This window comes from Scyliorhinus canicula, chromosome 19 (assembly GCF_902713615.1).
Source record: "Scyliorhinus canicula chromosome 19, sScyCan1.1, whole genome shotgun sequence".
In the NCBI taxonomy this organism is placed as follows: Eukaryota; Metazoa; Chordata; class Chondrichthyes; order Carcharhiniformes; family Scyliorhinidae; genus Scyliorhinus; species Scyliorhinus canicula.
Genome location: NC_052164.1, coordinates 68,656,989 through 68,681,340, shown reverse-complemented (window position 1 = coordinate 68,681,340; position 24,352 = coordinate 68,656,989). Strand labels below are relative to the sequence as shown.

The 24,352-nt window shown below is 44.3% G+C and overlaps 1 protein-coding gene across 2 annotated transcripts in view; it reads right to left on the bottom strand.

Annotated features, from left to right (window-relative positions):
* slc37a2 (solute carrier family 37 member 2) overlaps nt 1-24,352 on the bottom strand; it is an 83,372-nt gene that overhangs the window by 51,405 nt on the left and 7,615 nt on the right. For both annotated transcript variants that reach the window (XM_038779333.1, XM_038779332.1), the window contains exon 2: nt 7,396-7,477. In XM_038779333.1, the coding sequence (XP_038635261.1) occupies nt 7,396-7,477 (82 nt within the window). The remainder of the gene's footprint in view (nt 1-7,395; nt 7,478-24,352) is intronic.

The window sequence follows — 24,352 nt, the reverse complement described above, 5'->3', positions numbered from 1 at the left end:
CAAACAGGTCTAGACTATATTCCACCACCTGTGGATCCAAATTGCCCACAACTGAAGTGCGTGCGTGAAGAACCAGAGGATCCAAAAAGGAGGAGGAATGTGGGAGGCCTGCCCTTCCAGAATCTATTCTACCACTGGGCAGCCATAGAAGAGTACAAGGATGGGACAATGAACTGGGAGCGAAGTGAGTGAGGATGAAGAGAGTTCCTGTGCAGGGACATTTCTCAGAGCACTGGCCACAACCAACACCCCCTCCCCCAATACTCGCCCAGTGGTAGCCACACCATGAACGTTGCATCAAAATGAGGCAGCACTTCGATCTAAGGTCCACCATGGCCCTCATCTGCAACAACCACAGGTTCACTCCTGCAACAAAGGACACCACTTTCCAAAAGGTGGAGACAGGATGAGGGGACTTTGATGGTTAGGGACATTTATTCAGGCGCTGGAGTAGTGACCCTGGGGGAAACATGCAGAGAGGTTCCAGCTCCTGGGAGGAAATACCACAACGAGACAATGAAAAAAATGGGAGGAGGAACTAGACATGGATATTGGGAAGAAATACTAGATCAAATCTCACCTCCATGTGCACAGGACTGAGCCTAATGTAGCAGTGCACAGAGCACACCTAACCAGAACCTGGAGGTGGAGTACATATGGGAATGCCTGTGAATAGTTTGTACATAATTAGAAATATGACCTCCAACTAGCTGGTGGTGTCAGATATAGGATGTCATGTGACATGGAAAAATAGTAGTAAGGCATACAACAAGACAGTCACACATGGGGTAGTTAGAGTTCATGGAACTCATAGTAACCTAGTCTTCATGTTATCCTTCCACGTGTTCATCAATAAATCATCATTCTAGGGCAGCACGGTGGTGCAGTGGGTTAGCCCTGCTGCCTCACAGCACTGAGGTCCCAGGTTCGATCCCAGCTCTGGGTCACTGTCCGTGTGGAGTTTGCACATTCTCCCCATGTTTGCGTGGGTTTCACCCCCACAACCCAAAGATGTGCAAGGTAGGTGGATTGAACATGCTAAACTGCCCCTTAATTGGAAAAATGAATTGGGCACTCTAAATTTATTTTTTAAAAACTAAATAAATAATTTTAGTTAAGTCACCAATGTGCGTCATTGCAACAGCAAGGTCACATAACACAACATAGTACCAGGAGTGTTGAACATTGAGGGGCAAGAAAAGAAGAGGCAAAAACCGGTGGAAGAACAAAAAGAGAAAATTCTTCCACTGACCTGGTGGTGACTCAAGCCAACAAACTATGGTGAAGTTTGAGATGTAAAGTTTAAAGACACCCCACTAGCTTAGAGTCTAGCATAATGTAGGCAAAAACTGACATGTTTTCAAGCATTTTAAGCTCCAGGTTTTAGCCCTGCTTGATGAGGTGCATCGTGTTGCTGCGCATGGTGTCAGGTTCACAGGCAAAATCGAAATCTACGATACATTTGCTTTTGATAGCGAACAGGAAAGCAATGAAGTAATAAGTACTTTGATCGGCATTGTTCTCTGAATGGAATTTGAGTGTTTATTGCAAAAGGACTGGAGTATAAAAGTAGAGAAGTGGTTGTTGCAATTGCACAAGGTGCTGGTGGTTAGACCACATCTGGAGTATTGGTCTCCTTATTTTAGGATGTGGTGGCATTGGAGTAGTTTAGAGGAGGTTTACTGATTCCGGGGATGAAAAGGTTGATCTAAGATGCAAATTAAACAGTTTGGGCTTATACTCGCTGGAGTTGGGGATCTAAGAGAGAGTTGTTACTAAGAGGAATTGATACCAAATGTTCTCCCCTGTGGGGAAATCCAGAATGGGAGGTCACAGATATAGGTCGAGAGACAGTAGAATTAGAACGAGGCAATACATCTCGCAGAGGGTGGTGAACTTACTGTCCCATAGTGAGTCTGAATCATTGAATGGTTTCAAGAAGGAGATAGATATATTTACTACAAAAGATATATTTATATAAAACAGGTTAAGGAGCAAGAGGAACAGGGAGGGAGGTGGATTTGAGACCAGGAAGGGATCAACCATGATCTGATTGAAGGCAGAGCAATCACGAAGGGCTGAACTGTATGTATACTTCTGCTCCTTTTTTTTAAAAAAAAAAAAATTTTTTTTAGGAACACAAGAACAAGAACTAGGAGCAGGCCATCTGGCCCCTCGAGCCTGCTCCACCATTCAATGAGGTCATGGCTGATCTTTTGTGGACTCAGCTCCACTTTCCAGCCCGAACACCATAACCCTTAATCCCTTTATTCTTCAAAAAAAAAACTATCTTTACCTTAAAAACATTTAATGAAGGAGCTTCAACTGCTTCACTGGGCAAGGGATTCCATAGATTCACAACCCTTGAGTGAAGAAGTTCCTCCTAAACTCAGTCCCAGTAGATTTAGGACTATGTCCCCTAGTTCTGCTTTCACCCGCCAGTGGAAACAGCCAGCCCACATCTATCCTATCTATTCCCTTCACATCTTTGGGTTGTGGGGGTGAAACCCATGCAGACAGGGAGAATGTGCAAACTCCACATGGACAGTTACCCAGGGCCGGGATTCAAACCCTGGTCCTCAGCACTGTAGTCCCAGTGCTAACCACTGCACCAGCCTATCTGCTCCTAATACCCATGTGAGGAGAGAGCGAGAAGAGTGCACTTTTTAAAGAATCCTGGTTGCCAGATGTACAATTATGGCATTGTAAAAAGCTTGGGCTAATGGAGTTTTTTGAATTAAGGGGACTCCCTTTGGAATTAATTAGATACATTGGGGGGCAAGTGTTTGCACCGACGCGTTTCACGATGGCATGAAACGGGTGCGGGGACGACCGATTCTGTCCCCCACAGGGGGCCAGCATGGCGCTGGAGCATTTCACTCCGTTCCAGCCTCCCTTCCCAGCACCAAATGGGCACTGCGCCAACCCATGCATGCGCATTCGGGCCACGCCAACCCGCACATGCACAGGGGACTTCAGCATGCCGACCCCAACAACATGGCGTGGGGGTTCAGGGGACGGCCGCGCAACTAAGTAGGCCGGGGGGTGGGGGGGGGGGAAAGAGGAGAAGAGAGAAAAAAAGAGGCCAGCCCGCTGATTGGTGGGCCCGGATCGCGGGCCAGACCCAATCAGAGGCTGCCCCCCACCCCCTGGTGAAGGAGTGCTTTTCCCCGCCCCTTCGCACAGAGTTCCCGCTGGCAGCGACCAGGGGTGAACGACGCCAGCGGGACTGCTTTTTCCGCGCGGCCGCATTCGAGCCAGAGAATCGGTGGCCCCGCCAATTCCAGCAGCCATTGGCGCCGGCGCAAATGGCACCGATTCTCCGCACCTGGAAGAATCGTGCACCGGCATCGTGGCGCAGTTGCGGTTATTCTCCGGCTGGGGCACGGAGAATCGCGCCCATGGTATTTCAACCTGGCAAGATGTAATTAATGGCAGAAGCCAAGGTATCAGGCATTCTGAAAAATAATTCAGTTGAGTTTTAGATTGAAATGTGAGCAGAACTGAAGCATTAGTGGGCAGCACGGTAGCATTGTGGATAGCACAATGGCTTCACAGCTCCAGGGTCCCAGGTTCGATTCCGGCTTGGGTCACTGTCTGTGCGGAGTCTGCACATCCTCCCAGTGTGTGCGTGGGTTTCCTCCGGGTGCTCCGGCTTCCTCCCACAGTCCAAAGATGTGCAGGTTAGGTGGATTGGCCATGATAAATTGCCCTTAGTGTTCAAAATTGTCCTTAGTGTTGGGTGGGGTTATTGGGATAGGGTGGAGGTGTTGAACTTGGGTAGGGTGTTCTTTCCAAGAGCCGGTGCAGACTCGATGGGCCGAATGGCCTCCTTCTGCACTGTAAATTCTATGATCTATGATTTGCTCTTACTGCAGTTCAGTTAAAGATGTGTCTATAGAGAGATTAGCAGTTTGGAATTGCAGCAGAAGGGGAGCTGAAATAAGCAGAAAAGCAGCTTGAAGAAATCCAGCCAGAACTTCTGCATGGTTCTGACAGGATTCAGGACTCTCAAAATAGAGTATCTCGACATCTCGGAACAGCAGATATTCCTGGGTAATAACTATTCCTCACAGTCTTACAAAATTGGTGTGAAATATTGGGCTTTTTGCCCAATATCCTAGCCACTGTTGATAGTTTGGTCAGAGATCACAATACATCCAAAAGGTGACCCCAGGCATGCAGAATTCCCCAGTAGTGCACTGGGGAGTGAACCTGGATTATGTGCTCAAGTCTCTGTAGTGAGACTCAAACTCTTACTTTTAACAAGTGAGACTGCTACCATGGCCGATACTTTTGACAAGATTAGGTCACACCATGAAGCTGCTAAGGTTGGGGCCAATGCATGGTCACAATTACAGAGACTAGCTTCCCAGATTTTACAGTAATTGAATTGAAATTGCACTAGTTTCCATGGTGAGATTTAAACCCCCTGTCCCAGAACATTTGCATAACCCTCATTTCTCATCGGTGTATGAGCAACCCTTTGAACAGTGACACCCAATTCTAGATTCTCCTTAAAAGAGGAAACCGCATCACATTCACCCGGTCACAACCCCTCAAGTTGCTTCACTCCAGCAAATACAGTCTAGCCCTTCTTCATTTCTGGTAGTGGCCTGGTAAACCTTCTCTGAACTGCTTCCATGTATTTACATCTTTCCCTTAAATAAAGAGACCCATGCTGTACACAGTACTCCAGATTTGGTCTCACCTGTGCCCAAGCAGAACGCTCCTACTTTAAGATATTAATTGCGTGGGGAATTCATTAAATTTCTGGAATTACTTGCAGACTAGCTTTTTGCAATTCATGCAAGCACTATGATACATCAGTCACTCTGCATCTTAGATCACCAAACATTTCTTCCCCAGTCTTCCTGTTCTTCATAGCCAAAGTTAAATTCAGCCATATTTAGCAGCAATACACTGTGCATTTCATTTGAAAGAGCCATTCAACAGAGAGATGCATTGAACAAATCTAATTTTCAAGAGCTGCATTATGGTGCATCATAGTCATGATTCTCTTCCCCATTACCCCAATTGTTACCCTCCTCCTCCTTCCCCTCCCCCCCCAAAAAAAAACTTGTCAAATTTGCTACTTATGCAGAAGCAGCACTCGTCATTACTGAATCTACATATTGTCATGGAGTGTCCCTTTGTCTTGTCACATGGCTTCAGCGATGTCATTGTATTGTGTGGGTGGAGCTGGGCTGTGGCTCTGATCGCTTTGGTTTGGGGCTGGAGTTTTTTTGCTTTCATTTTCACATTTGGCTGCTGGATTCAGACAGAGAAGTCTCGTCTCTCTCTATGCATTTTAAAAGCTGTATGCAGATGACTCGATAACTTGAAAGAAAAAAAATAATTTGTTTTCAGGAGGATATTCAAACCTGCTGTTTTGGAAAGGACACAAGAGTGTTAATATCAGGTCTTGAGTGTTGTGTGCTGGGCCACACCTTTGAAAAGGGTTTTCTGGTTTAAGAGATCTTTGGAACAGTTTAAAGAGTTTAAAGGGGGAAATTTATTAAGGGTTTTATATATAGAGTACTGTAGCCATTTGGGGTATTTATATTTGTAGTTGATAAAAATGCCTGTGTGTTTATAAAGATATTCGCAGAATAAACTTGTTTTTGAGTAAAAATGCTCAAGGCCTCTTTTGAATAACACCTGGAGCCCTTGCGCTCCTCGTAACCAAAATGAATAACCATTTGTAGGTCAGGTGAACTCCATGATATACTTGGGAGTTTTCTAAACCCTGACCCATAACGATATTAGTGTTCAGATATTTTGTGGGGGCAGAGAGAGCATTTACTGGTTTCATGCAGGCACAGGGATCACAGAACAAGATAATTTTTCTTTCAACTCCAAATGTGTGTCAAGACTGGCATCACCCTTGGAAAATGACGTGGCAAGCTGCCTTCTGGAACGACTGCAGTCCATGTGGAGTAGATACACACACATGGACAGTTAGGCAGAAGAGAACCTGGAATTGATAGCATTCTCATGCACTTGCTGCCTTCATCCTTTGCATGGATGGGTGAGGACAAGGAGACCAACCAGCCGTGCTGGACATGAGGGATTAGTGATTTTAAAAACAAACCGAATTAATCAAAAATAATTTTAATATGAGAAGCAACCACAAAACACTTGGCCCGTCATTAAAAACAGATGATTCTCCAGCTGAAATTACAATTCTAAACCACTCAGTACTGGAATAGATTTTCTAGACAAATGAATACAAATATAAGCAAAGTAGACAGTTGTACAGAAACAAAAAAAGGGTTTTAAACTTTAAAAGTAGAGTTTGACCCACTTGCCAAATGCTGATGTGTACATGGCAATCAGAGCTGAGGAGGTGGAGTATGTAATAATTACAAAGCCAGGACACCAAATTCTTAGTTATATATTTTTTTCTTTCTAATTAAGGGGCAATTTAACTCCCGGAATCTGGCACATCATAATTGAAGATTCTTCTTTTTCTGCCTCTGTAGATAGTTCAGGCAGCGTCCTATTGGGCCCTCCTCACCATTCTCCTTTCCCTTCTCTCTCTCCCCACCATACCCCCTTCCTTTCCTTTCTGTTGGCACAGAGGCAAGGGTATCTGGTCTCTCCAGCGCAAAGTTTAGTGCTTGTACTATTTGTTTTGTTTTAAAAAAATAAATAAATACAACTGTGTTGTGAACGGTTTTAATAATTAGAGTATCCACTCCCCCTCCCCGTACATTGGTACCCTGTTCCTCCAACACAATTACTTTTGGAGTGGATAGAGATGTGGCAACCAATCAGCCCATCAAAATCATCTATTCTCCAGTTGATTGAGGGAATAAAGTTGGTCAGGGTATAGGTAGTTTTCCCTCACTATTTTGATTAATGCAGCATGTGCGAGGACAGACAGGATAAAAGGGGTTTTGGTTCAATGTTTGAACAGAGAACACCTTCTATGGTTCAGAGCTCCGACAAACAGTATACAGCCTATCTTGTGCAACGTGTTTGACTGCCCCTGTAGAGGATTGTGCATGCATGTGGGGGAGCTAATAAAGCGATTTGGGGCCTGCCTATTGCAGTTGATCCTTTCAATAAAGATTGGCTCAGACAGTTTTCACTTATGGTGACCCGGGACCTGTGGAGAGAAGCTACTCCTGAATACCACAACTGAGAATTGGGTCGATCAAGCTGACAAAAAATGACTAATCTCACAGAAAGAAAAACACAAATTAAGCATTCGACTGAATCAGGAAAGACGAAAATGGAAGCAGAGGATCCTGGACCGGGAACCATAGGCCCGAAGTATAGACTGGAGACTGGACAGTTGTCACTAGATTTCCACAACTGATCGTCATTAGATTTCTACAACTGATCTTCCCCAAAGTCCCCTCTTCTCCAGGCTGATTGCTTACATACCTTGACAATGCTGATCGGTTTGCGAGACAAGTGATAACTGGTGTAAAACAGGAAGGTCAGCACCAGAGTAAACCCACGATACCTGCAACAACAAAAAAAAAAGAGAAGTTTTAAACGATATTTCAGAAACAACATGGGTTGGTTGGTTTCAAATTGAGCTGTGTATTGGAGTATGTCCATCCACTAATCTCCCCAAAGGGGCTAAAGTAGCTCTCAAATAACCAAGTTTGGAAATGATTAAAGACCATTTTTGATTGCTATTTACTGAGCTCTGCTGGAATATGCTCATTTGGTGTTCAGAGCCGGAGCGGACAGGATTGGATGTTGGTTGTAAAAGCCACCTGAAGGAACCGTTCAAATCATCAGGCATTGCCAATGTTGGATCACAATAGGAACCAAACTGATTTTATCATGGAGCACTAGGCCGATTAGGGCCCAAAATGGTGAGCAGAGACTAAATATCTTGGATACATTTATACTCATGTCATAATGTGGTTCCAGAGAACTACAAACATATGACTTGTTTTATCCATCAGTCTTCCTGTGGTATCAAGCGATTGGCGTCAGTTCATGAGGGGTGTGTAGTGCAGTGCCCTCGTGTCAACCTTGCCCTCAAACAAAGAGATATTTTGGATTATATCCGTCAAATAAGCTGGCGGATGACACCAATTATAGATTTATAAATGCTTCGAGGTTAAGTATCACAAGGAAATTAAAGCAAACATGTGCCCTCAGACCCCACCTCTTACCCCAATCCTGGGAGACTGTGAACATGTACTTTTTTTTTAAAAAGATAGAGAATTAATAATAGTTTGAGCAAGTCAATGAAGTCATTCTGATTGTATCTGATGTCTAGTAGTTAATCAAATCCAAAGAATGGCAACATGAACCATATCACAACTCATGCATAACACTCACTTCCACCCTCCCATCAAAATAATTGAATAGGGTGATCACAAAAGGACAGGATCACCTTAATACAGATTGTGCAAGAGATATTTCACTTGGGAATTTCAGGTCATGCTGGGGTCTGAATTTAGATACTTTGTGCCTGCATCGTAAGCGCAAAGACATCCTGATCAAACTCGACAATCTCACATGAACTCCAACTGGGAAGAAACAGATCATCAGTACCTACAAAGAAGGACAAAAAAAAATTCTTGAATGAACATGCCATGAGACAACTGGCAAGTCACACTACATCCTCCACAAGAAAAAGGAATAGAGGTAAAAAGATGGGTGTAGTTTATCCAGCCTTGGCTTAGCGGTAGCACACTCGCCTCCGAGCCAGAAGTCTGTGGATTCGAGGCCCACTCCAAAAATTGAGAATGCACACAGGTTGTACAGAGAGCGTGCTGCACTAGGTGCCATCTATGAGGCATTAAAACAGGTGCTTTTTGGCTTCGCTCTGTTGCACGCAGAAATACAAAACATTTTCCATGATCTTGCCAACATTGAGCTTTTGTCCAATACATAAAAAGTGGAAACTGAGCATTTGGCCTAACCGGTTCTTGAGTCGATAGTTAAAATCACTTTCCTCACCTTATCTCCAGAGGCCCTCAACCACTTGCATCTAAATATCTTAAATATGAAGTTTATGCCTAAACCACATGGGTCCTTTATTGAGGCTTGCTCTGAATCAATTGGCTGTTATATTTCCTGTGCTGTAAGAGGGACTATACTTAAGTATTTAATTAGCTGTGAAGCACTTTGGGATTGCTTTGAAAGGCACTATAAAACATTTATTGCAAATATAGGTCAGATGAACAAATTATATTGCTTCCCATTTTTAAATAGCTAATACAGCAGAAACCATCTACATTTTGAAGAGTTACACCAGAATAACTCTGCTGACTCCAAAGATAGAAACACAGAAAACAGGGAGTAGGCCATTCAGCCCTTTGAGTCAGCTCAGCCATTCATTCTTGGGTTGATCATCCAACTCCCCCACCCCAGTAAAGAGCTAGATACAACTCCTTCTGGAAAACAATGTTTTGGCCTCAACTGCTGTGTTAGTAAATTCCACAAGGCTCAAAATTTCTCCATCCTAAAATGGTTTACCTCAGTACCTTTATAGACTAGGATCCTGGTTCTGGACACCTCCACCATCAGGACCATCCTTCCTGCATTTACCTCATCTAGTCCTGTTAGAATCCACAACCCTTCCCCACCATTCTTCTGAACTCCAGCAAACATAATCCTGACCGACTCAGTCCCTCCTCATTAGATCAGTCAGTCCCCCATTCCCAGGAATCAGTTTGGTAAACCTTTATTGCACTCGAGACTAAAACTGCAGAATATTCCAGGTGTGGTCTCACCAAGGCCCTGCATAATTGCAGCAAGACATCTCTGCTCCTGTATTCGAATCCTCTCACTACTGTATGAGGAACATGCCATTTGCTTACTTTTGATCACTCGTGAACAAGGACCCACCCAGGTCTCGTTGCAAATTTCCCTCAATCTATAGCCACAGAAAGGGATTACTACCAAAGTGAATAACCTTGCATTGATCCACATCATACTGCATTTGCTATGCCGACTGGAGTCACACTGAAGCATCTTTGCATCCACACCCCCAGCTTGGTGTCGTCTGCAAATTTGGGGCTATTTCATTTAGCTCCCTCATTCAAATCCCTGATATGTATTGTGAATAGCTAGAGTCCAAGCACTGATCTGAGGTACCCTATTAGTCACCGCCTGCCATTCGGAAAGATACCCATTTATTCCCACTGATTCCTGACCAGTTTTCTATCCCTCTCAACACTACTACCAATTCAATACACTTTAAATTTTACACACTAATCTCTTATGTGGGACTTAGTCAAAAGCTTTCAGAAGTTCAAAAGCCTTCAGAAGTCCAAGTAACCCACATCCACTTGACCCCTCTGGTCAACTCTACCGGTTGCATTCTTGAAGAATTAAGAGTAGATTTTGTCACACTACTTGTAGCCATCTGGGATGGCCACTTAACCAGGAACAGGGAAGGTCACACAGGGAAAGCCGCAAAGCATAGTGGGAAAAATGGACTACGAGAGATTCAGGCTCAGAGCCTGAAATGTACGTTTGCAAGTGAGGTATTGAAACCCACAACCGATCAGCATTTGATGGCCCATCTCCTCGAACAAGTGAATGTTAAAATAGTCCCTTTGTTCAGAAGCGGAAGAACAATACATTCTGGACAAAGGGAAGCCAGTTAATGCATGTTTAGCTGTTCACCTGACTTCAATAGCCTTTGGAAATTTCTAGGATCAGGATTTTTTCCTGCCACCTCCCAACACCACCACCCCAAAGCATTGCCTGTTTTGTTGAGCATTTGCTTCCATTCTGTAATCTTTTTATTGTCAAAAATATTACACGACAGCTTTAACAGACCTTAGTACATGAAAAACAGACAGACCTTAGTACATGCAAAACAGACAGGCATAAGCAAGCCTTGCCAGTAAACCAACTGTGCTCTGGTCCATAATGTTACAATCACCTCCTTCCTGTCAACTGACATTGCCGGAACCTGAACGCAACCTGTTAAAACACCAAAACCCAACATGCACACTACTATAATCTGCACAACTAATCTTTCACAGAAAAGCCTGCTCAAATGCAACTCAAGTTTAAAATTGTCAGATGTTCAGGCAAAGTTTTCAGAAGCATTTTTTAATGTCCACCTGGTTTGATCAATTGAAGATTAACACGACCCTAGATACCAAAATAAATCAAAACAGCCTAGAGTCTATTTACCACCCAACCAGCTTCTCATGCAGTATAAATTGTTGTTCCCTTTACCATTGTTATTCTTACAAATTGCCCTGATGAAGACTAAAAGGCTTTGACAGCATGTCTGTTCAGCAATAATAATGTTTGCACATTATTGACCCAACATATCAGAGTATAAAAGAGAGTCAAGCCCATTCATTAAGATAATGGCTGGTCCATTTCTGCTCAATTTCACTTTGCCCATTACTAAGGCAAAAGTAAACGTGCTCCCCATTTGGCTCTTTGTAACTGATCACCCATGTTTGGCTCTTGAATAACAGATCATAAGAGGATTTTTTTTTTCCCTTTTTAAAACAAAGTACTTTGTTTTAAAAAGGGCAGTCAAGCGCACCATACTCCTGGTGCTAGAAAACTCAGTGAAAACCCTTCCCCACCTTTCCTGGCCCCAAGATCGTCACACATTCACCCTAATAAAGCAGAGTTTAACCACGGCCTTCACCAAGCAAGAACCTGCAGCTGTTGCCACAAGAGGTGGGACTAGCTTCTTTCAGGGCAGCCTTCTTTAGGGCAGCACGGTAGCATTGTGGTTAGCATAAATGCTTCACAGCTCCAGGGTCCCAGGTTCGATTCCCGGCTGGGTCACTGTGTGGAGTCTGCACGTCCTCCCCGTGTGTGCGTGGGTTTCTTCCGGGTGCTCTGGTTTCCTCCCACAGTCCAAAGATGTGCGGGTTAGGTGGATTGGCCATGCTAAATTGCCCGTAGCATTATAGGGTGGATACGTGGGTTTGAGTAGGGTGATCATTGCTCGGCACAACATCGAGGGCTGAAGGGCCTGTTCTGTGCTGTTCTAGGTTTGTACATATTTCTGAAACCTCCCTGCCCTGCTGCCAGGCTCATTAGGTCTCCTGAACAATGCTGGAGGAGAGTAGAGAGAGAGTGTCATGATATGCAGACATGCACACAATGAGGTACAGACAGGCAGCTAGAACACAGAACAGGACATGATTAATAAGCAGGCAGGACACTCAGGGGTGGTATCAAGCTATAAAAAAGGCACAAGGCACTCGCACCCCACCTCTTTCCACAGATGAAGAACATCTACAGAGCAAGTCGGTGTATTTACTGCATCACACCTCCAGGGCATCATACAGAACCGACTGAATGGCATGTGTAGTAATCCACGGGAGGCAGGAGTTCCATCACCACACCAATATTTATTTACAATAACGATATTACAGGAACAGCTACAAACAGTGCTGCTAGCAGTCCAGTCAACTTAAGACTGCTCACAAAGCCTACACAGGTGATTATATGGGCCCCCTCAATGAGCTATCATTGAGGGAGCTCATACTCCAATTGGCCAACCAATAAAGCCAATTGGAGTTCATTACAGTATGTTTTAAAAAAGAGCCTTCAGGGGAGCTGCGCATCTGCATTGATCCCAAGGATCTCAACCAGAATATAATGTGGGAACACTACCCCACCCTGAAGTGGGAGGAACTCAGAAGTGAGACGGCACACACCCGGTTTTTCCACAAAGTTAGATGCATCACAGGGATTCTGACAATCCAGTTGCACGTGTCCAGCAGAAGGCTCTGCACCTTTAACACCATTTGGCAGGTACTGCTGCAATTGTATGCGGTTCGGCATAGTCTCGGCCTTGGAGATCTTCCATAGAATCATGGAGCAGATGGAGACCCCTGAAGACAAGGCGGTACTGCGCTTCCTCGGCATGGTGAACAATTTGAACAAGTTTACCCCAAACCTGGCCTCTCACACCACGGCTAAAATGTCTACTGCCTTTTGAGTGGCAGGCAGCTCATCAAGTAGAGTGATCATAGAAAACTACAGCACAGAAAAGGCCCTTCGGCCCATGATGTTGTGCCGAACCTTTGTCCTAGATTAACCGTAGATCATAGAATTTACAGTGCAGGAGGCCACTCGGCCCATCGAGTCTGCACCGGCTCTTGGAAAGAGCACCCTACCCAAGGTTAACACCTCCACCCTATCCCCATAACCCAGTAACCCCACCCAACACTAAGGGCAACTTTGGACACTAAGGGCAATTTATCATGGCCAATCCACCCAACCTGCACATCTTTGGACTGTGGGAGGAAACCGGAGCACCCGCACCCAGAGGAAACTCACGCACACACGGGGAGGATGTGCAGACTCCACAGACAGTGACTCAAGCTGGAATCGAGCCTGGGGCCCTGGAGCTGTGAAGCAATTGTGCTATCCACAATGCTACCATGCTGGTTGGAGCTGAAAGCCAAGCTCACCACTGCACCAATATTGGTGCTTTTATTTTTTTAAATCCTGACAGGTAAACGAAAATCTCGACAGATGTGAGCCAGGATAGCTTCAGCATGGTGTTGCTCCAGCACGATGACATCTCATCCTGGGCACTGGTTGCCTATGCATTACAGACGATGACACCCACAGAGCAGCAGTACGCCCAAAATGAAAACAAATGCCTGGCCCTTCTCACTGGAATTCTCTTCCACGATTATGTCTTACAGCCTGCCGGTCACCACCAAGACGGACCACAGGCCTCTGGTCCACAGGGACCTGAACATGGAACATGACACACCGGCTGCAGCGCATCCTCCTCAGACTCAGAAGGTATGACTTTGAACTCGTGTACACGCCAGGCAAGGAGCTCATTATTGTGGATGCCTCGTCCCGCTCCATAACCTTGCCTGCTGACCCACCAGCATTCGGCCAACAGATTGAATCACAGGTGCAGCTGTGGGCCAGCAACCTCCCGATGTCAGATGAAAAAGTGATTCACATTAGTGATGAGACAACCAAACACCCTCTTCTGCAGAGTGTCATGTGCCACCTCATCAATGGCTGGCAAAAAGGGCAGTGCCCTCAATTCTTCAATCTGAAGGATGACCTGATGGTGGTTGATGGCATCCTCCACAAGCTGGACCACATCGTCATTCCACTCAGTCTCCAGAGCTTGGTGCTCCAGCAAATCCGACATCTGGGTGTCGAGAAGTGCAGGCGCAGAGCCAGGCAAGCTGTCTACTGGCCTGGGGTTAGTCAGGACATCTCAAATATGGTCCTCAACTCTCCAGCCTGCCAACGCTTCCAGCCAGCACAGAACAAGGAGACGCGCCAGCAGCACGAAATGGTGACCTCCCCGTGGTCCAAGGTGGGCATCGACCTCTTTCACACCAATGGTCGTATTGTGTTAATCATTGATTATTTTTCTAACTACCCAAAGGTCATCAAGATTTTTCACCTCACATCCAAGACAGTCATCAAGACCTGCAAGGTGACACTCCCCAGGCAAAGAGGCCTGTTAAACCTCTGAAAAGGTTTTATTGAACAGCTCTCAAGATATCTGATTTAGCTCATTGGGCTAAATCACTGGTGTTTAAAGCAGACCAAGCAGGCCAGCTGCATGGTTCGATTCCTGTATCAGCCTCCCCGGACAGGCGCTGGTATGTGGCGACTAGGGGCTTTTCACAGTAACTTCATTTGAAGCCTACTCGTGACAATAAGCGATTTTCATATCTGTCTCCAGGGATAGCTTCAGGGTATAGTTGTATGACTATCAAGAGCTAGGTGCCAAACTGGTTACATTTCAAAATGCAAACAAAGCCAATTTGAGGCAAATTTAATGCACTTGCTGGAGTGCAAAGTAACAAACACCACATGCTAAAGGTCAACAATGCAACTCCATTTCTTAACTTTCAACAGATGTTGATAAATACCTGATAAGGTTAGCCATTTGTGCAACACGGAAACTGGCACTGAGCAGCAACCCTGTAAGGCTTGCAGATCAGTAATCATTTTGGCCTGGATCCAAGTGTTGGACAGGCAATTGTAGGACATAGCTGTGGAAAAGACAAAGAACCAAGAGTGGAATTGGGGGAGGGGGGGGGATGTCTCAGCAATGTTGCTCAAAAGGATGGTAGAAGCAGATTCTATTGCAATTTCCTCAGAGGGAATTGGATAAAAATGTGGAAAGGAAACATGCAGCATTACAAGAAAACAAAGTTGACTAATTTGATAACAATTGCAGTGGCACAATGGATTGACTGGCTTATTAACATGGTGGTATACACATCTTCCAAGCACATTCCTGTGGTATTTAAGTGCTTCTCTTCTAGACTGTGATGAAGGCAAGGAATGATACGTAGTAAAAAAAAAATTTAAATCTCAAGTCAAGGTATATATTCGTTACAGTATATTAACTTAGGTTTAAGATGACTAGATGTCTACTAAAGCTGCAAGTCACAAAAAGGAGTGTCATGATTGAGTCTAACCATTTCCCTGTTTATAGAGAGATGTCTAATGCAGCACTTGTGAATGCTGGGGATTCCATGGAGAATAGATCATTTGAGGGATTGTATGTAGACCTAGCCAAGCAGGTGGATACATCATGGGATACAGATATAATTAATTAATGAGGGGAGCCAGGTCTGTTTGTAGTTTTGCAGATTTCTAGAAGTCTCAGCTTTGCCAAATGTTGTCAGGTTGAGCAGAAACATCTGACAAGATAATGATTTTTAGGTTTCTCCTCCAAAAAAAGGTTTCTTCATAGATCTGTTATTGGGGCTGCTTGGAATATTTATGATGATGGTGTAAGGCATAGAGTCAGAGTAAAAGTTTACAGCATGGAAACAGGCCCTTCGGCCCAACTTGTCTATGCCACCCAGTTTTTAAACCACTAAGCTAGTCCCGATTGCCTACATTTGGCCCATATCACTCTATACTCATCTTAACATCTACCATCTTAGCAATAAATGCTTTTGAAAAAGATAAATTGTAGCTGCTTCCAACAGCTCATTCCAGACACTCATCACATATCTCTCCCCTCTAGTTTTAGACTCCTCTCCCTTTGGGAAAAGATGTTGGGAAGAGATGTTTACTATCTACCTAATATATGTCCTTCATTTTACAGATAATTATAAAATTACCCCAAGCTTCCTATGCTCCAGGAAAAAAAAAGTCCCAGTCTATCCAGCCTCTCCTTAAAAACGATCAAATCACAGTAGCATCCTATCAAATCTTTTCTGCACTAGTTTAATATCCTTCCTAATAGGGTGACCAGAACTGTACACTGACATTACTACGGCTTTGTGCAACTTCAACAAGACATGCCAACTCTTGTATTCAATGTTCTGACCAATAAAACTAAGCATGCAGAATGCCTTCACTACCCTGTTCACCTGTGACTCCAAAAATGTTTTTCCTGGTGTTTTAACTAACTAATAAATGTAAAGCTTTTTTATTGACATTAATAATGTGGTTAATATAAACTAGTTTCAAAATAAAATAAAAAAAGGTGTTTGCCAGAGTCATTACTGCTGGGGTGAATGATCCCTTCCTCAGGTTTTGCAAATTGGGGCTCTTGCAGTTTACTCCAGCTATTTACTGTGGCTTCCCAACAGCAATACAAGGTTTTCATGGAGGAATACAGATCAGCCCAACTGTTTATGGTGCCATTAATCTGGAGGTTTAATTAGTTTTCTCCACCTCACACCCCCATGGATTTTTTTCAAGGCAGCTCCACCTGTCCTTTGCAACTCTTTTCCACAAACACCTACCGTGTTGTGGTGCAAGTTGGTACGCTAGACCAAATCTAGCATATATTATAGCTAGGGGCCGAGTAGACAGGGTGCTCCTGCCAGTTTGGTCACAACTGCTGCTAGTTAGACTATATCAGGCTAGACTATATAGTGGTTTTATAAATAATGATCAAGTCAATCCAAAAGCCGTTCTACAAGTGGCTTGATACAAAGACCAAACTGCCCATTTCAAGATTACATTGCAAGGCTAGGTGAGGTTGCAGGGATAGGCAAGCATGAAGCGATTTGAACAAGGGGATGAGAATCATTGAAACAGGCTCAGTTGAAGATAAAATTCGAAGCACACTTCCCACTGGTTTGGCAATAAAGGTATTAATTTCTGACACTTCAGCATTCTCCTGAGATTTGCAGGCTCATTTGTTTCAGTCATTGGCCAAGAAACTATTCTTTATATCGGTCAAGGTAAAATATCCAGTGTATTTAATGATTCAAATTCAAGTACTTCTCTACAGAACCTCTACAGTGCAGAATCGCCCTGTCAAGTCAGCATCAACCCTCCAAAAGAGCACTCTATCTAGGTTCACTCTCCTGCCCTGTCCCCATAACCCCACCTAAACCCCACCTAACCTGCACATCTGTGAACGGAGAGGAAACCGGAGCACCAAGATGAAACCCATGTGGATACAGAATGTGCAAACTGCACACAGTCACCCAAGGCTGGAATCAAACCTGGGTCCCTGGCACTGAAGCAGCAGTGCTAACACTCGCCCTCACTGAATTTCATATCAAAAATCATGTCAGTACTATGAAACAAGGTAATTAAGGGATTTATATTTGTATGGGTAAACATTAGAAATCAAGGTCCACTTTTAAAGTGTTTATTTTAATGTTTCTGTGCCTGGAAGGATAAAACCTATAATTAGATTCATGCTAGACAGGTGTTTTACGTGCAGGGATTGGTTTAAAGTTCAAACAGTGTTTCTTTGGTGCTTTGAGAGCGCTATGGTGTGAAGAATAAATAATAGTGGGGTCATTGCTTACAACAGAGACCATTACCCAGAGGGAAGGGCTTTCTTTTAGTTTTAACTGGAAGCCAGGGCAGTGGTGACAGGTCACTAGGGAGTGAGCAACTCTGCCAGGAAAAGCTGGACCGGGCAAGAAACCTGGAGAAAGAAATTGAAAAGATGCAAGATTCCCAAGGCACAAATTACAGTCCAGATAACTAGGGAATTGGGATAAAGTTCAAGCCTGGAGTTAAACAGAACAGATTACTATCAGAGTTGAACTGATGTGGAGACACCAGTGTTGGACTGGGGTGGGCACAGTAAGGACTCTTACAACACCAGGTTTGTTTCAAATCACTATCTATATATGGTTGTGGAAAGTTAAAAGGCAATGATGCAAGATGCTCTCTTTGCATGTGTTTGTGGAACTCGCCTCTTCACTCACCTGATGAAGGAGCTGTGCTCCATAAGCTAGTGATTCAAAACAAACCTGTTGGACTTTAACCTGGCATTGCAAGACTTCTTGGAGTTGAAAGGCATTGGATTGAGAGAGTCCAGAAATATATCTGCAGTAGTGCTAAAATTTGAGAGATATCATTTGAAATAATTGAGTAAATCAGTGGTTGGATCTCAGAAGCCTTTATATAAAAAAGACAAATAAATCCAGGACTGGATTCACTATTGCAGTAGAGTCAATGCAGTTTTAAAGTGTCATTTGGAAAATCTGGGCTGGATTTGGAATGTAAACCACCAAGGGAACGCAGGAGAGAAGATGATCTTATGACAATTTAGCAAGATTCTGAAGAGACATCCAGTCACTTGGGGCTCAGAGTAGAGAATGTATTTGACGGCCGTCATTATGTGCGCTAAAAAGGGACAGTTAATAAGACCAACAATGTGCTTTGTACCCATGTTAATCATTTTGTGCATTTGTTAAAGGTGAGGGGAGTATCATAATCCAAGTTTTTAACATTTATTAAACGTTTCTTGTTAAAACAAATTAGCGATCTGGTGACTCTGTTCCTCTACATTTTATGAAATAAAAAAGCTTAGAAAGATAGTCTTTTGAGCCAGGGTTCCATTCTGGGATCTTCCCAGTCCAGCTGCATCAACTGGGATTGCAACAGTTTATATCGGGAGACTATGGGTACAGCTAGGACAGTTGTGAAGTAGCTTGGCCAACACTCAAGGGCTCTTTTTACTAAAAAAATCAATTATTAAAAACTAAAATTTATCCACCATGTAAAAACAGAGGATAAAGAGCTCTAAGCTAACGCCGAAACCAAAACGTCCCGCTGAAAAAACACTGTCCAGAAACTACAGAAGGTGGCGAGCCATAAATTGAAAAATTCAAAACAGGAGCAACATAAATGGAGGGGAGAGATGGAGACAAAGGCCATACTGGGAAAGTCAGTCATGCCTCACTGACAGCAGTCTCATCTAGGTCAGAGGGTGAGCGGGATGAGTTAAATTCCCCTCAAGACAATAATTTCAGTAAATACCAGTGTAGCAATGAGTGACTTCTGCAAGGTCAATGGTGCAGTTGTTTGGAGGAGGGCATAGTCTCATGAAGGAGGCACCTATTTAAGACATTAGAGGATGAGGGTAGTGAATCTGAAATACCACAGGAGGTTTGTAGAGGTTAAACAAGGCTGAGGCCGACAGATTAAGGGAATCAAGGGCTGTGGGGATAAGGCAGGAAAGTGGAGTGGAGGATCATATCTGATCAGTCATGATATTATTGAATGGCTGAGCAGACTCGATGGGTCAAAAGACGACTTCTGTTCCTGCATCTTATGGTCCTGGCTACCATTTAACCTTCAATCCACTTGGTCAACCAACATTTATCTGCCTCAAGTCATCATCACAAATAGAACTTTAAAAATTCATTCAGGGAATGTAGGCTTCCCTGGAGAGGCCAGTGTTTACTGCCCATCCCCAAGTGCCCTGAAGGTGGCAGGTTATTTCACTGCACAAGTTGGCAGTCACCCAAATGTTTTCTCTCCCTAATTAATTACTACTCATTGAAAAGGACTCCCATACCCTTGCTCTGCTCCCAACTCACTTTAGTGAGCTCCCCACCTGTGCAACTGATCCTCAGGACTGCCCATTAGCATAGATTGGCATGGTCTGGAATCAGACTTGAACCCACAACCTTCTGAGTCAGAGCCATGTGTCTTACCACCAAGTCAGAGCTGACACCTGTATTGTTCAGAGACAGTAAAGCAATATAGAAACCTGAACCTAAACCAGACACCACTCCTCATTGCAATTTGAATCAGTTATGGAACCCCTATTTTTATAATCTTACTCCATGCACACAAGTCCAGTTCAATGTGATTTCCATGACAACATTTGTAATTCCCTGGTCACATGGTTTAAAAAAGAAATCAACAACTGAAAACAAAATTCACCTGCCAAAACTTTGGCAGAGGTTTGCTAACGCAAGATAAATGGGGGAAAGTAGTGAATGTTTCCTTGTCACCCAACCAAGGGTAGGTGTGAACTTGGGAGTGTTGCCATTTCGTTTGATAAGTTTCCATTTCCGATACTTAGGGATTCGGATAGCCCGTGACTGGGACCAACTTTGAAAACAGAATTTCACAAGTCTGGTAAATAAGGATTTAAAGCAGATTTGCACAGAACAATCTCGCTCTGCCCTTGGCTGGCAGAATCCAATTGGCAAAAATGAATGCCCTGCCTCGTTTTCCATTTTTCAGTGCTTGCTGGTATTTTTACCCAAATAGAGAGAGTCTGATTTCAACATTCATTTGGGCTGAAAAACAGTTCCCCAGAAGGATCCACAGTCAGGAGGCTTAGCACTACTAAATATTTTGTATTATTATTGGGCAGCAAACACTGAAAGGGTGCTAAGATGGTATGAAAATTCAAAAGAGGCGTGGGTGCAAATGGAGTCAGGCTCCTGAGATTAGGGGCATTGGTAATCCACTGCTGTACCCTTTTCGCCTGGTAAATATTCTTTAAAAATCCAGTAGTAATATCCACATTAAAAATGCAGAGATTTTCAGCAACCCAGATGTATCAAATCTGATGCCAATGTACCCAAACTACATGTTTAAACCGATGAAACTGGACAGTAAATTCCAAAATTGGGAGAAGGGATTATTGTAATGAAAGATTTGTTTGTGGAGAACCACGAGTTAACAAAATTTGGACTTATCTGCAGGTATGTGAATTCACAAAAAAATATTTTAATCTTTCAGGTAATACCACCTTCGTTATTGGGAAGAATATCATTAAAAGGGGAAGGAGGAAAAAATACATCTGGGATTTATGGGAGATGTTTTGCAGAGGATGCTACATTCTTACTTAGTATCAAATGAAGTAGTGGATTTTTGGGTCTCCTTCATCAGCACCATGTTGGCCATTCACCAAATGAAACCGAATCCCTGACCTCCAATAACCATATTTGGGGTTTCAGATCTACCAGAGCAGGAGCCGATTTCTCGCATTTGCCACACTGCTTGCAGGCAGACATGGAAAGGGTCTTCACCTAATGTCTCACTATGGCTTGGAGATCTTAATAGAATTTTTTAAATCTTGGAAAAAGTTAGATGTACCACGAAGAGCTCAATGGACAAATTTACGGTATATGCCAGCCGTGGGGCAGCACAGGTGGATGGCACCATGCCTTCACAGCACCAGGGTCCCAGGTTCGATTCCCTGCTGGGTCACTGTCTGTCCGGAGTCGGCACGTTCTCCTCATGTCTGCATGGGTTTCCTCCAGGTGCTCCGGTTTCCTCCCACAGTCCAAAGATGTGCGGGTTAGGTGGATTGGCCATGATAAATTTCTCTTAGCGACCAAAAAGATTAGGATGGGTTATTGGGTTACGGGGACAGGGTGAAAGTGAGAGCTTAAGTGAAAAAGAAAAAAATAAATAAATTTTTTTTTTTTTTTTTTTAAAAAGACCAGCACGGTCACAGAGGTTAACACAATTGCTTCACAGCTCCAGGGTCACAGGTTCGATTCCCAGCTGGGTCTGTGTGGAGTCTGCACGTTCTCCCAGTGTCTGCGTCAGTTTGCTCCGGGTGCTCCGGTTTCCTCCCACAGTCCAAAGATGTGTGGGTTAGCCGGATTGGCCATGCTAAATTGCCCTCAAGTGTCCAAAAATGTTAAGTGGGGGGTTACTGGATTACAGGACTAGGGTAGATGTGGGTTTGAGTAGGGTGCTCTTTGTAAGGGCCGGTGCAGACTTGATGGCCAAATGGTCTCCTTCAGCACTGTAAATTCTATGATACATATTGGGGAAGGATTTGTTGATTATTAAAAAGGCAGGGAAGGGAATTTATTGCTATTATCATTATTCTTTGTATAAAGCACAGAGCAAATCAGAGTGTTGTCACAGGAGAAGCACATACAGCTCACTTCCAGTTTTACCACCAACACCTGACCCATTCTGCATCACAAGTTGATACTAAATTGACCACTTGGTCTTTCGCAACTAAAATTCAGGTTTGTAGTCCTGTGCGAACATCTCCTTTCATGCCACAAGAGGAGTTAATGGTCAATTTACCATTTGTGACAAATTTGTATTATCATCGTGTTGCAAATCACTCGCTCACTGGTGGATGAGGCAAGAGGAAAGGGTTTTTTTTTGCCGGGGTGAGGAGGGGGAAGCAACATTCAATATCAGCAGTTTCAGTTCTTTTTCAAAAAAGGCCAAAAACATTAGGATACATATTTCAACCTACAATGGTTAACAGGGCCCAGCTCAAAGCTGCATTTAAATCACAACAGTGACTTGATGGCCTGCACGGCAGCATGGAGTAGCAGCCACATTTTAGGTGGTTCTCCGCAATAAGTCAGTCTTTTGGGACTGATTCGGTCGGTTCGGAGACCCTGCCGAACAAACAGCTGGGAATCAGGGGATGTCGAAATACACATGGCAGAGGAGCAGAGGTGTGAAATCCAGGCGCCGAGCCGGGGCAAGGACTCAGATGGCAGGGAAGTGGCCATGCCCATCACCCTCAATACGATGGCTGCAAGAAATTTGTTGGGGAGATGGATGAACATTTCCAGAGACAGTTTTAAATGATGCCTTCAAGGCTATGGTGGAGAAGGCTTTGGGCCTGGTCAGGGAGCAGCTGAACAAGATGACCACGGGGAACTTATCTCAACACAAATACCGACTTGTGTCATTGGGAGGCTGAAATGGCGATCGTCGATGACAGGAATACAAACCTCAAGGGGAGACTGGACGATATGGAGAGCACGGTCCAGGTGCATAAACCAGAGGCTGGTGGGCCTACGAGAGGGGGTTGAGATCTCAAAATCGACTGAACACTTTGCTGCGATGTTCGCTCAGCTGTTGAGCAGCAACTTGCTGCGCCAGAGCTGGACAGGGTGCACAGAGCCTTAAGGCAGAAACCAATGTGTCATCATTTGGTTTCACAGCTTCCAAACGAAGGAGCAGGTCCTGGAATGGCGCAAGAAAGCCCGGAACAAACCGAGACGGTAACGTGGTAAGAATTTAACCAAGACATGGCATGGAATTGACAAAACTACAGGCAGCCTTCAGTAAGGTGAAGACATCCTGTTCAATCAAGGAGAGCGGTTTCGGGTGGTGTACCCAGCAAAGCCAAGAGTCACGTTTAACTTGTTCTTCTATATTGTATTTTGAATCTCCATAGTAGGCAGAGGACTTTAATCAGAGATCATGGAGGACTGGGCGTTGGGATTTTACTATTTTAATGTCACGTTATGGATGGAGTTGGGGTAATGGTAGAGATGTTTGGATCGGGGGCATGTCCTCCGTTCTGATTATCCTTCTGCATGGGCTTAGTAGTTTGTTGGGATGGTTTAGGGAGGGGGGGTGCCTTCCCTTAGTTTGAGGTTTTTGCTTAATATGGGTGGGGGAAAATAGGATTAGTTGGGGACGGACGAGCTTGGGTTAGAAATTAAGGCGATGGTTAAGGAATGGGTAGGGCCAGAGAGGGTGTTGTTACCTCCCCAGCGCTAGAAAGTAGGCTAGTTAGCGGAAATCAAGTGGGTGGGGCTGCAACGTGGTCGGGCTAGTTTGGTTAGGTTTAATGGGTCGGGGATTTTTCTCTAATCCAGCATTTAGGTGGCACAGGTCACCATCTTAGGCGGGCCTGCAGTCTGGGAATCATTTGTGATGCCAACTCAAGGCTGGGTGTGGGGGGGGGGGGGGGGGGGTGAAAATGCATGACCCTGGATAAAAGGTGGTCACCTGGATTTATGTGGCACCCGAGTGGCACAGTCCAAAAAGAGCACGGGTTTTTGCTCATTTTTTGATGTTTCTCCAGGAGACCCACATGGGACCAGATGCATCTTCAGAAGGTTTGGGCGAGCCAAGTTTACAATTCAGGGTTCGATAGCAGGGCTCGGGGTGGGAAGAAAAAAAAAGATTCACGTTAATAAAAAAGTGTCCGGTTTCATTCAGAGACAGGGGAGAGAATGTATGTGTAGAGCCAGAGGAAATGGGTGAGGTACTAAATTAATACTTTGCATCAGTATTCACCAAAGAGAAGGAATTGGTGGATGTTGAGTCTGGAGAAGGGCGTGTAGATAGCCTGGTTCACATGGAGATCCAAAAAGACAAGGCGTTGAGCATCTTGAAAAATATTAAGGTGGATAAGTCCCCAGGGCCTGATGGAATCGACCCCAGAATACGGAAAGAGGCAAGAGAGGAAATTGCTGTGGCCTTGACA